This window comes from Arachis hypogaea, chromosome 7 (assembly GCF_003086295.3).
Source record: "Arachis hypogaea cultivar Tifrunner chromosome 7, arahy.Tifrunner.gnm2.J5K5, whole genome shotgun sequence".
In the NCBI taxonomy this organism is placed as follows: Eukaryota; Viridiplantae; Streptophyta; class Magnoliopsida; order Fabales; family Fabaceae; genus Arachis; species Arachis hypogaea.
Genome location: NC_092042.1, coordinates 8,320,982 through 8,335,334, shown reverse-complemented (window position 1 = coordinate 8,335,334; position 14,353 = coordinate 8,320,982). Strand labels below are relative to the sequence as shown.

At 33.1% G+C, this 14,353-nt stretch overlaps 2 protein-coding genes across 2 annotated transcripts; both read right to left on the bottom strand.

Annotated features, from left to right (window-relative positions):
- Positions 1–162: 162 nt before the first annotated feature.
- LOC112702318 (uncharacterized) lies at positions 163–3,045 on the bottom strand. Its single transcript, XM_025753302.3, has 3 exons — positions 2,743–3,045; positions 2,586–2,653; positions 163–2,274 (listed from the first exon to the last, which is right to left on the bottom strand). Exon 3 carries the CDS (start codon positions 2,187–2,189, stop codon positions 528–530), a length of 1,662 nt encoding a protein of 553 aa, XP_025609087.1. The 5' UTR covers positions 2,190–2,274; positions 2,586–2,653; positions 2,743–3,045; the 3' UTR covers positions 163–527.
- A 2,742-nt stretch (positions 3,046–5,787) lies between these two features.
- LOC112703952 (alpha-soluble NSF attachment protein 2) lies at positions 5,788–14,052 on the bottom strand. Its single transcript, XM_025755561.3, has 9 exons — positions 13,642–14,052; positions 12,757–12,806; positions 12,576–12,648; positions 7,282–7,361; positions 6,973–7,124; positions 6,647–6,806; positions 6,360–6,407; positions 6,145–6,225; positions 5,788–6,036 (listed from the first exon to the last, which is right to left on the bottom strand). The coding sequence occupies exons 1-9, from the start codon at positions 13,784–13,786 to the stop codon at positions 5,956–5,958; spliced, it is 870 nt and encodes a 289-aa protein (XP_025611346.1). The 5' UTR covers positions 13,787–14,052; the 3' UTR covers positions 5,788–5,955.
- Between the last annotated feature and the right edge of the window lie 301 nt (positions 14,053–14,353).

Genomic DNA, 14,353 nt, shown 5'->3' with positions numbered 1-14,353 from the left:
TAAGCTGTTGCATTAATGTGGCCTATCCCTATTTCATGATGAAGACTGTGAGCCACATTTTACTGTGTTAAAAGGACCAAGTAAGGGCTTGAAAGAACATCACCATTCACAACACAAAAGCTTGCTCTTGAATTCTCATTCTCTCAACACAATGAGTGCAAATTGTCTCTAAAGCTCTACAATGATTTCATAAATGTATGACTTAAGATCAATCAACAGTATCAAAGAATAATTCATCATCCACAATCATTAGGGCAATAACTTCACACTCTCATAAGAAGGAACATAACTAATCCTCTCCACAATTATTTAATGCCTATTATTACAGATGTGTTTCATATGTGGGAACAAAAACACAGAAAATCTCAGGAAAGAAAAAAAAGACCCTCAAGTTCACACTTTACACATACATCTACTCAATTATTTACATGAATGTTCTAAAAACTTAGTAGAGTATCCCACAGTGTCATATACAAAATGCAAGCAGTGGTTTGAACTTTGAAGACCCTGCCTTTAAACACCAGGGATTAGGGAGATTCTCTGTGTAATAGTGGTGGTATTGGCGGGCTCATCATTCCCTCTTCCCGTCTTTCGTGATTCTCTTCTTTTACAGTAGATAGTGGCCTGTTTGGACTATGATATTCCTTGAAGACACTGCTTGAACTTAGAGGGCTAGGTGGTTTGATCATAGAAGGGGAAGAGTTGGTACCCAGAGGAGAACTTGTGCCGGAGTTGGGAGATGCAACATCTTCGCGCGGCAAAGGAGAAATCGGTGGTTGTTCACCAATATCAGTTTCTTTCAAGGAGAATTTTTCCTCCACAACATCATAGGTATTCCCAGTCCTAACTTCTTGAGCAAGAGAGCACCAGCAACAGCATAGCCAAAGTACGCAATCAGAAGCCGAAGCCTTACCAAAGCAGAAGTCATAAGCAGGCAAATTGAACCTTTTCCTCATTTGGATCCTCCAAAATCCACCATAAAGTAAACCAAGAAAGCACAAAAGAATCCCAGTAGCTACTAGAGCCTGCCTAACAGTATCATCCCCAATATTAACAGCAGCCAATATAAAAATCCAGAAAGGAGCCATACAAAACAGCATAAAAGTGGCAATATGAACAAACATATTTCCAAAGCCTAGTCTCTCCATATTCCACCCGAAGACACAAAAAGTGCAGAAAAGTGATAGATAAGCCTGAGAAATATCATCCCAAAGGTCAAGTATTCCTCCACTCCACTGAGGTCTAGTTTCAATTACCCTTTGACGATCATGGGTTGCAAATGAATATTTCTTCTCAAATGTTTTCACCTGTGGCTTTTGAGCAGGAGATATTCGAACCTGCGCTTCTTCGTCTGTTGGAGAATCATAATCTCTACCAAGAGGGCTAAGAATGGTATATAGACCAGCAGTCGCAGCTGCACCAATCGAAAAAGACATACATATTCCGACTCCTATGGCTGGGCGCTCAGATCTTTTGTACCCCAAATTTAGACCGCAAAGTGCATATTGAGAAAAACAGTTTAACTGAAGGAGAATCACCACCACCATCATGTGTGCCCACTCATGAGGCTTATATGTTCCATTCTTGCAATACAATTTTCTAAGTTTTGAGATATCTTTCGGACTCCATCGGCACAGAAGAACAAGGTGATAGACTCTTTGTGGGTGCTGATATAAACACATAAGTGTAAACAGTGCATTGAGTATTTGATTGTTCACTTCAAACCATGCATTCCTCTGGGACTTCTTCGGCAGCACAGCATTTAACATTCCAGTCATCACAAGGAATAGAATTGCACCCGAAACAGCGACGCAGAAGATCCACACAAAAAGGGCAATGTTCATTGGGTCCCTAAACCATTCTATGCACATCTTCTTGAGTGAACCCCAATCTAGTTTCTTAGAGAGCATTCCGCTGAACCTTCCTCTCAAGCCATGAGGGGAAGGCACAGCCTGTGAAATCTGGTCTTTCGAGGTTGCAAGCCGCTTGAATTTCGCAGATGCAGAACCAAATTTGAAGAGATTGAGCCTATTGGGAATGGAACTCAAGGTGCCCTGGAATTTCTTCTGGGGATTTTCGCTGCTCAGCAACGTTCTTCTTGAAGTTGAAAAATCTATCGAAACGAACTCCATTTCCTTATTACTTCCATTAGATTCCTCAATTTCATCTTTACAATTGTCAACAACCATTCTGATACTTGTACTCTGAGCTTTTCTCAAGTCAAGATCAGAACCTTATAACCAATTATAATGATACAGAACAATTTCACAAACACTGCAAGGGCATAAACAGAACCAGCTGAGATAAGTACTAAAAATTCCATGGCAAATTACAAGTGGATCCAAAGAACATGGAATATCAAGACACAAACTTTATATAAACAGATCATTCTAAACTGATCATTAAATGATCAAGGTCAAACCCCAAAATCTAATTCTAAACAAAATTCAACAGATCCATAATCTAAAAATCATGGTAACCAAACATGCTCTATAAGATAGAAATCTCAGAAAAGTAACATCAAAATTCAAAAGGCATATTCAGGAATTGGTGCAAAGCAGAAACAAAAACACACACATACATACCTAAGAAGGCGTTGAAAGCAAGTAAGAATCAGATTCGACAAAACTCAGAAAAGATGAAACCGCTGCAGCTGCAGGATTTGAAAAACAAAAATGGTTAGTTCGTTTATTCTTGCTTGGAACAAAGTAATAACTATAAAGCAGGGTTTGGAAGTAAAACCTTTCAATCATGAGAGTCAAAGAGATAGGTAACTGCCACTTGCAACCAAAAATGGAAAATAAGAAAATGAAAGGACACAGCTCATGCTATTGAAAATTCTAAATTCCATTTGGTGGGTGCAGGTTTCTTGTTATCTATATGTAAGAAACCAAACAATGACAACATTAAACGGAAAAAAACTGACCCAGTAAAAGAAAGGAAGAAAGAAACAAAGGAGAACAACAAGGAAACTGAAAATATTTTTTTTTCTTTTTCTTTTTTTAATCTAATCTAGTCATCTGAGTTTTGTCACCAAAGTGGAAGAGAAATATGGGTCCCACCATTGTGTAAGTGAAAAATGAATCAATGTTTGTTTATTATTGTTTTTTAGTTATTTTTTAAAATCTTTTACAAGTTTATCTGTAATTCATAATTTTTAAGAGATATAATAATTCTTTTAATTCTTTCTCAAAATTAAAGAATAAATTATCCTTTTATACATATTATAATGTAATAAACTTAATTATACACACATACAATATTTAAATATAAAATATTAAATATAATTTTTTTAGTAAAAAGTAATAACATAACAAATAAAAAAGAAAAAACAAATAATAAGAAATTGCTTAAGAAGCAAGACAGTCTCGTTGAATGCTACTCTCAAATTTTTTTTAAGATAACGAGAGCTTTACTTGGTGAGTATGATTTCTTATCGTTGTCTTTGTCATGATGTTTGCTCACTTTGTTTGCATCTCTCAAGATCAACCGAAGATTAACATGACATTGCTAAGACATAATGTCCCAAAATTTTAGCACCAAAGGATCAACAAAATCAGAGTTATCTGAAAATTATTGACAAGAGTAAAAGGCATTCATAAAATCTGTTTCACAAATAACATCTTTTTACCCCAAGTCATGGGCTAGAAGATATCATCTTCAAATAGTAAACAATTCTACTTGCAGAATATTAAGACTCTCAATCGTTTTCAAATAGTCACGTTGCCATTTGCCAACTTCCATTCCAATTTCTGTTACCACAGACAAAACCAACATGATCACCAATACCAGGATAACTTACATCATAATTAATCTTAAAAATATCCACCAAGAAAAATTCATGAATCACTAATGATAGAGGGGATAAAAATTCGTTACAACTCAAAAATATTTTGAAACTCCTTTTTCAAGGACAATGCTATACTAGTCACCTTATTCAGGGGTCAAGACTTGTGTGGATGTAAGATCTCATTATTTCTGAAACGCCAAATCCACCATAGACCAAAAAAGAATCTAAAAGGACATTTTTTACTATGAAGCAACAACCAGTTCATCAAATTCAAAGGTTGATCAAAAATTTCCAAAACTTGCCAAACTAGTTGAGCTTTCAGACAATCCTAAATACAATGAACAACTGATTCCTGACCAAAAAAAATATTGTAGACAACTATCCGTCAGTGAGATGTCCTTCCTGAAATGAAAAGTAGTAGTGGGCAAAGCCTCCCTAAAACAAAGTCAGGCCAAGAATTTATGTTTTACCGAAATAAACTGATGCCAAAACCAAAGCCAATTTCTCTGGTCCTCCAAACAAATTTCTTCTTATTAAGTCACAAATAACCACTACGAAAATCATAAACCTTTGATGTTGCACTAAACCAAAATCATTCTACCTCTAAACCTGCTTGCACATCTGGATTATAAAAAAAAATATTACCTTACAAAAACTGATTTAGAAGATAATAAATATTATAAAGGTGCCACGGTTCAGATGACCAAAAATCCAAAATCCGAAAATCCATATCATATATAATTTCAATTCTAGATAATTAATATATTCCATCATTTCTATTTTCATGGAATATAAAACTTGAAAAATGTTTATTTAATCCTAAAGCACATTTAATATATACTCCAAAAGCTTAATTTATCCAAACTTTAACTATATATTAAATTAGTTAAATGAGTAATTAATTTTTGTATTACAAATGTGCAAAATAATTATATATTTATTTGGCTACGTTACTATACAATACAATCATATTAGATATATATTAAAATCAACTACTAAAATCAGTTATAATATAAAATACACATTAAAATATAAAATACACACTAAAAATAAATTAAATTATACATATATTTATATATAAATACATAATAATTAATTTTAATGTACAAATAATATTTTTTTATACCATCATAATGTATAAAAAAATAATTTACTCTCTAATTTAAATAAAAAAAATACTTGACCAGTTACCTATAAACTTTACCAATATTAATATATCCTTTTGAAAAGTATAACATCTCTTGTATGGCATTAATTTTATTATTGGGTCAACTTTATCATATTTTATGTTAGCTGACAGGAGCTTGAATGCGATACACTTAACAGATCATGCAATGACATGTCTTTCTCCGTAGTTTAGGAATTTTAAATTAAAGAGTGAGCAAGCATTTTTTTTTAAGACGATACACTTTTGGTGTCTTAAATTCGCCACATTAATGATTACTAATAAACTATAATTATCAGCAACCAGAAAAAAGGAAGGAAAAAAAGGGCCAAGGAACTATAAACTTAATACACTTCTTTCTTTTTCATCCAACATAACCACATATCAACTTTCTTCATTTATCAATTGTAACTAATTTTTAGGTTAGGCCAATTTTGATATATTACCCTCCCAACCTTTTTTTTTTGGGTATCCCAAGGTATTCCCAATCTGGTAAGTCAAGGGCTAATCCATTACAAATCTAAATTTCATTTAAGAGTCTGTCGCTGACTAATGAGTTGTTGCATGCATAAATAAGGATTCGAACCTCCCAACATTTGGTTAAACAGACAAATAGGTTGACCACTCGATCAACCTTTCCAACTAAAACAGTTGAAAATGATGACATTTACCTTCTTTTTGCATGAATTACAATGGCAAAATAAAAGAATAAGAATGACTAATAATGAGTCAGATTGAATAACAATGTAATTTGCATTGTAAATGCCTCAAAATTAAATGGTATGTAAATATTAAAACATCTCCCTATGGATAATAATAGGTTCACGCAATCTCAAAAATAAACTTAGTTCTTGAATTTAAGTCCACTTTGAAACCAGGAAACAAGTACACTTTATATATAAGTTAGATTTGTAAGATGAACAAACTTGAACGACAAGTATAAAATACAAGGCAAATCATCAAACATGAGTCCAACCCACAAAAGACTAAGGTGTGCAATTTAAGTAAGATCATCCTCCTCAAGTTCTTTGGCTTTCAGCTTTTCCTTCACCCTCAAAAGAAGCGTTGTCTTCAATGAATCCTACACAAAATTCATGCATAAATGCAATATTCATCATCAAATAAAGACTAGAGCCTCTTATGGAATGATCCAAACAGGTGCAGGTTATATAAGTCGATAACAGCTTACCAGAGGGCTCATGCTATCGAATTCCTTGATAACTTCGGTAAATTTTGTGACATCTTCTTCATCCATCGCGGAAGCAATATTCTGCTCAATTTTTCAAAAATTTCAGTACTTCAACTGGATCACAGATTAGCAAGATTCTAAAAGGTCCTGGGATTCTTATACATTGTACTTTGTAATTAAAAATTAATAAGGAAATTCCACAACGGGTGACATACCGCCAATAGTCTATATTCACGTGTGCCTCCAAATGTTGGATCCATCTCCTGCCAAATGGAAAAAAAAAAAGGTCGCATAAAAAGAATTGCGCAACAAGCTATTTTTTCAGGAGAAAGTCTAAGGGCCAGCACTTTTATTAAAATTTGGTCATCATTTAACTAACAAAAGAAAAGTGAGTAATCTCACACCATTAAAAACACTAATGATGGCTAATCATAAAACCTGATGGTCCCCTAACACTCATCTTTTTCCAGACTCAAGTAAAGTAGTCTAAAAAATATTAGACCTGATATCGCTCCAACGCATTGGTGATAGCGACAACGTCTCCCTTGCAAAGTTGGCAAATGCCGGCATTAAGAAGATGCCCTCTAGCTCCATATTTCAGCAAATTATTGTTGAGAGATTGGCGTGCTATGTCTTCGTAAATCTCAATTGCCTTCTGGTATCTATAGAATTATCATAAGAACAAGCATAAATTTTAACTGAAATGGAAGGCTAAAATAAAGTAACTTTCTAAAAAGTAATTGCAACCTCCTATAAACGAAACAAAATGCAACTATGGACTGAATAACCGAAAAGAAAAAAAAAATATTTGAATTAAAAAAAACTCACTGTTCTAGTTGAGAAGCAAATTGAGCAACTTTTGCCTTGCACTGGTTTGCAGAAGTTGTCCCTTCTTCATTTTCATAAAAGTCAGCAGACTTTTCATAGTAAGCAATGGCCTGCTCAATGTTCTGTTCAGATTCATACAACTCCGCAATTTCCTGTGTGTAAATCAGTAAAAACTAGTGTGAGATGTTCATAAGGGTTCCAAAAAGAATACCCCCAAAAAGAGGGATACCATATATAAAAAAATATTCATACACAAAATAAATAAATAAAATATCATATGTAACCAAAAATAAAAAACATAATGTATACCTTCAAATATTTAGCTGCCATAGTGATTCTTCCAATTTCACAGAAAAGATTTACAGCTTGGTCTAAGCAAGATACAGCCTCTGCATTAAGAGAGATAAAAATAAAGTGAATTTTTGAATGGCACCGTTTTCTTCATATTAGTGCAAGCCATGGCATGTTAGCACAAGGTTCATGGTTAGCAACATATAGAATTTTAACTTGGGAAAATCAAGCTTAGCAAAATAGGATGCAAATAATCACCATTGTTGATTGAAAATTTTAAATCAACTTGCACGGACTAGAATCTTCATGAAACATGGTTAAAGAATTGAAAGAAGCGAAGTTTGAATTGAAAACAATAATCATCTATTTACTAGAAGATGTTGAAAATTTGAAGAATTACCAAGAATGTTCAAGAGAGGTATTTGATTATTAAAAGAATGATGACAAAGCATGCAAGTTCTACAAGCTTCATGATCATCACCAATGTAGTCTTAGTTGTTAAGAAAAAGAAATTATTATTTTACTAAGAAATTTAGTCTATATAAAGCCATACATGCTTTGTGTATTATGTGTGTTCCAAAAAATGAAATGAATATGTTTTGAAATGTTAGAAACTCTCCTTATTATTATGAGTGTTGGTGAGTTTGAGAGATTGAAAATATGGTAGTGTTACTTATGAGAGTGAGTGATCTTGGAGCCAATTAAGTGTGGGTATTATATTTACATTTGGTATCAGAGCCTGGTTAGATGAGAACCACTTTTAATATTGTGTGGTCCGGTCCCAAATTAGATGGAAAACTTGATTATAGTTATTGGGAGACTTTGATGTCTACCCATTTGAAGGCCTAGAACCTGTGAAATTTCATTGAACTATGTTTGCAAGAAAGAGCAGATGTTGTCTAACAGAGGAGAGATTAATTGGCGCTATCTCAATTTCATCAAGGTGTAGATTATATGGTGTTTGGAAAAATAGCAAATGCCAAAAGTACCAAAGAGGCATGGAACACGTTGAAGCTGTAATATAAAGGCATAGATAAAGCTCAGAAAGCAAAGCTACAGTCTTTCAGAAGGGAATATGAAAGATATGAGATGTCTAGCTCAGAAACTGTTGAGCAATATTTTACTCGTGTTACGGATCTTGTCAATAAGATGAGAGTCTATGGAGAAGATATGCAATAGTAAAGTGGTGGAGAAAATTCTTCGCACCATGCCGATGAAATATGACCATGTGGTGGCTACGATACTAGAATCTCACGATATAGATACCATGATGATTGCAGAGTTGCAAGGAACCATGAAAAGCCACATCAGTAGAATACTGGAGAAGTCAGAAAAATCAACCGAGGAAGCCATGAAAAGTCGAGTGAATTTAAACAATGTTGCAGAATCAAGTCGTACACAAGAAAGACGAGGTTGCGGTTTTAATTTTTAAAGTAGAGGCAGAGGAAGTTTCAGATGTAGAGGTCGTGACAATTACAACCAAGGAAGTTCTAATAATTTTACACCACCTAATCAAGGAAGAGGTGGAACAAATTTCAGGTCTGTCAACCGAAGAAGAGGTCGAGGCAATTTTTATCAAAAAAGAACCAATTTCAATTGCTTTCATTGTGGAAAGTATGGACACAAAGCAGCAAATTGCAGATTCAAAATAATGAATAACAATCAAGCACACATTGCAGAAAATCAGCATCAAAATATTGATGATGATCCGAGTACTCAAACTTTATTTTTTACAAGTAATTCATATGCTGAAGATGAAAATATATGGTACTTGAATAATGCCTGTAGTAATCATATGTCTGGTAGAAAGGAGTTATTTTCTTCACTAGATGATTCAGTTAAACTATTATTGAAATTTGGTAATAGTACAAAGATCCCTATTGAAAGAAAAGGGCACATACCAATTAGATTGAAGGATGGTTCTCTGAGTTATATTTCTGATGTTTTCTATGCTCCGGAACTTGATTACAATTTACTGAGTATGGGACAATTATCTGAGAAGGGATATAAGATGATAACGTATCGTGGATATTGCACTGTATTTGACAACAATGGACGGTTCATAGATAAATTAAAGATAATTTCAAACATAATATTTTCGTTAAAAATTCAATATGTTAATCCCTCTTGCATGAGTTATGTGATACTTGATGATAACTGGCACATGTGATTTGGGCATTTTCATTTTTTTTGCCTAAACTACCTGCCAAGAAAAGGACTTGTTTTTAGACTACCACAGGTTCATATTCTCAATTGTATTTGTGAGATTTGTCAAATAGGAAAGAAGCACAAAGATCTATTCCCTACAGGAAAGTCATGGAGAGTCAGAAGGTTACTTGAAATTGTATATTCAGATCTCTGTTCTGTAGAAATTTCAAGCAACGGTGGTAGTAGGTACTTTATCATTTTTATTGATGATTTTAGTAGATATACATGAATATGTTTTTTGAAGCAGAAATCCAAAGCATGTGATACCTTCAAGACATTCAAGGCGTTTGTTGAAAAACAAAGTGGCTATAAAGTCAAAATTCTTAGAACAGATAGAGGAACAAAATATCTTGCTTGTTCAGATTACTTTAAGCAACACGGAATTTAACACCAACTAACAACTAGATATACTCCTCAACAAAATGGAGTTGTTGAAGGAAAAAATAGAATCATCATGGATATGGTCAGATGCATGCTCAAGTCAAAACAAATGCCTAAAGAGTTTTAGGCAAAAGCAGTCACAACGGCAGTTCATATTTTAAATAGATGTCTAACGAAGAGTGTTCATTATAAACTCCAGAGGAAGTTTGGAGTGGAAAACGGCCTTCCATCTATCATTTTAGAGTCTTTGAGTGTATTGCTTATGCCCACGTACCAGATCAATTAAGGAAGAAGTTAGATGACAAGGTGAGAAGTGTATCTTTATCGGCTATAGCACAGACTCAAAAGCATACAAGCTGTATAATCCAGAATCAAAGAAAGTAATGAGACATAACGTTTGACGAGAAAGCCATGTGCGACTGGAACACAAAGACAGAAAAGCAGCTGACTATAATTCCAAATACGTGTGATGAAGTAGAAGAAAGGCAACCTGACACAACTGAACAACCAGAATCATCTAGAAGATCTCAAAGAGAGCGGAGACTACCTGCTAGATTAGCAGCTTATGAAGTTGGTAATGACAACGATCTGTCGGATGAAAAAAGCATAAATTTTTCTCTATTTTCATATTGTGAGCCGTTGAACTTTGAAGAAGCCTCTAAAGATAACAATTGGAAGAAAATAATGGACAAGGAGATTCATGCCATTAAGAAGAATGACACATGGGAGTTGACAGATTTACCAGCAGATAAGAAGCCGATTGGAAGAAAAGTGGATTTACAAAACTAAGTACAAATCCAGTGGTGAAGTTGATTGTTTCAAAGCAAGATTAGTTGCAAAGGAAAACAAACAAAAACTAGGTATCGACTACTTTGAAGTATTTGCTCCTATTGTTAGATTAGACACTATTCGTATGATTATTTCACTCTCGGCCCAAAATAAGTGGAAGATCCATCAAATAGATGTTAAGTCTGCATTTCTAAATGGTACTTTAGAAGAAGAAGTGTACGTTGAGCAACCTGTAGGATATGAAGTTCTTGGAGAAGAAGATAAAGTTTACAAGTTAAAGAAAGTTTTGTATTTAACTGCAACCAGACCAGATATTATATGTGGAGTTAGTTTGTTTAGTAGATTTATGGAGGAGCCTTGTACCAACCATTTGCAAGCGGCAAAAAGAATTATTCGATATATCAAAAGTACTTTAAATGATGAAATTTATTATGAGAATACTAATGAAATAAACCTTGTTGGCTATATTGATAGTGATTGTGCCGGAGATATAGAAACAAGAAAAAGTACTTCAAGATTTGTATTTCATCTTGGTTCTGGTGCAATTTCATGGTCGTCAAAGAAACAACCAGTAATGGAACTCTCTACAACAGAAGCATAATATATAGCAGCAAGTTGTGTAACGCAAACAGTTCGGTTATGAAGAATTCTTGAGGAATTAAACGAGAAACAAAGTACTCCAACAACAATATTTTGCGATAACAAGTTAGCTATTGCACTTTGCAAAAATCCAGTATTCCATGGAAAATCGAAGCATATTGATATTCGATTTCACAAAATTAAAGAGTTGATGAATGAAAAAGAAGTTTTGATTGAGTACTGTTACACTGAAGACCAAGTTGCAGATATATTTACAAAGCCGTTGAAGATCGAGTCATTTTACAAGTTAAAGAAGATGTTTGGAATGATTAATTCTGCAAGTTTGATTTAAGGGAGGCAATGTTGATTAAAATTTTTAAATCAACTTGCATGGACTAGAATTTTTATGAAACATGGTTAAAGAATGAAAAGAAGCAAAGTTTGAGTTGAAAACAATGATCATCTATTTACTAGAAGATGTTGAAAATTTGAAGAATTACCAAGAATGTTCAAGAGAGGTATTTGATTATTAAAAGAATGATGACAAAGCATGCAAGCTCTACAAGCTTCATGATCATCACCAATGTAGTCTTAGTTGTTAAGAAAAAGAAATTATTATTTTACTAAGAAGTTTAGTCTATATAAAACTATACGTGCTTTGTATATTATGTGTGTTCCAAAAAATGAAATAAATATGTTTTGAAATGTTAGAAATTCTCTCTTTATTATTATGAGTGTTTGTGAGTTTGAAAAATTAAAAATATGGTAGTATTACTTATGAGAGTGAGTAATCTTGGGACCAATTAAATATGTATATTATACTTACAACCATGAAAGCAAGCAGGGAGATGGATCTCAATTGTTGCCAACATACATGTACACAAAAGTTTTAATATCCAATTTAAGGAGGTGGAACCATGAAATCAGACTTTGGATAAAATGCATTGTATATTTGCAGCCAAGTTTGATATTTATACATGAAAGCTTGAATAAAGACTAAAGAGATAACAGCCAAAAAAACCTATATATTTAACCATGAAGAAAACCATAGATTTGGATTAAATTTGGTAGTATAAGTAATCATGCTGAAAGTAATTAGCCTTCCTGCATAAAGAAAATAACACTAATTGAATCCGCAAGAGTATTTTGGTGGTGTGTGCACAAAAAAAAAAAAAAAAGTAAAATGAAATTATCCATCATCTATCGTTCATTTCAATAGAAATGTTTACTTTTCTTTCGAGTAATATAAGCACACAGACATACCAAAATCAATATTTGTGAATGGTTCAACATAGTATTAAGTGCAGATAGCCATAAATTAATATGTAATCACATGTATATACAGACATACATACCACTTATATTAACTTTTTTGTAACTATGTGCTGCATCAACATAGGCACCGGCAGCTTCATGTTTGCTATCCAACTACAGGCCACGAGACAACATTGTCATTAGAAACTCAACACATGTACATCTGAACAAATCAAGCTCCAAAACTAAAATTAGAATGACGAAAAAAATAGAATCATTTACCTTGATATGGCAATTTGCCAACTTCACATAGGTGGCTCCTGCTTTATCCCCTGAAAATGTCACCATAACCAAACAACCTTAGCATCAAAGCATACTCAACCATTTTGATATACAATTACATCCACCAAAATCAACAAAAGGAGCCATCATTGATCATACATTCATGCTATGCAATATTATCAATTAAATGATCACTAACCCAAAAACGAAAAGAATATGAAGAAAAAGAAATGATCATTTTCAATCCAAAATTAAAAAAAAAAAGAGCTAAAATCCAAAGAACATAAAACAAAAAGATGAAAATTAAATTCCATCACATGGTTAAACCACCTACATGCATACAAATACAGGTACTATTACTTTTAATTTGGCCACCAAATTGTACTCATATGATGAACTTATTTTGAGTATGCATATATACAATATTGTTGACAACTATTAAATTGATATTTTAAACTTAGTCTTGAATTTATTTCAAGTAGTTAATGTACATTATTATTATTATTATTATCAGGAATATTGACAATCTTAAATCTTAATAATGGTACCAATCTCAAACATTCTAACAGTTCCATGCAAGCACAAACCAATAATTAACCTCGTACAACTAAGAACAAGAACAAGAACATGCAAATTCCATGGTTCCTAAAATTGAATGCAATGAAGAAAAATAATCCAACCCAACCAGGGATATTGACAATCTTAAATCTTAATAATGGCATCAATCACGAACATTCTAACAATTCCATGCAAACACAAACCAATAATTAACCTCATGCAATAAGAACAAGAACATGCAAATATATAATGGTTTCTAAAATTGAATGCAATGAAGAAATAGAGAAAGAAAGAAATGAATTGAGATTAAATTGACACATAACATACAAGATTTTGCGAGCTTGTAGCAATTAGCGGCTCTTTCGAATAGGTCTGCAGCATCGTCGAATTTGGAACCAAACAATCCCCAACCACCGAGCTTCTTCTCTGCTTTCTGTTCGTAATCCTGCCCTTTTTCCAAATTATCCCCCATTGCTATCGATTAGATTTTCTGAAATCGATTTTGATTGATTTTTATGTTAATTCATACATGAAGAATGTTGATGAAAGATTATGAAGAAAATGAACGGAGGCGTGTTATTACAGGTTGATACTATTCAGCACCAGATCAAAAAATTCAAAAATAAAAAACGATGCAACAGAAAACAAGTTTGCTTCTTTTTTAGTTTTTTGGTAATATGCTTTTTTTTTATTTGCCCCTTTCCTCTTAAGCGAACAAGTGTCAAACTTTTTCTTCTTCTTTTTTAAGGAGGGCTTCAATTTTTGGGTTTTAGGATTCTTATTGGGCTTTTTTCTGTCCATTTTAATTGGCTGATCCACTTAACTATAGGTCCTACTTTTTTGGTTCCCTATTCTCCCAATTTGATAAAACAACGAAAAAACAAAGGATTTTTTTTAATTAAAAAATCAGTGTAAAATTTATTTTATAAAAATATCTAATAATATATTTTTAGATCAACAAAGTTAGCTTTTCTAATTTAATTATTTATTACCCGAACAGTGAGTTAAATAGATGAATCTAATTAGATGTATAATTTCT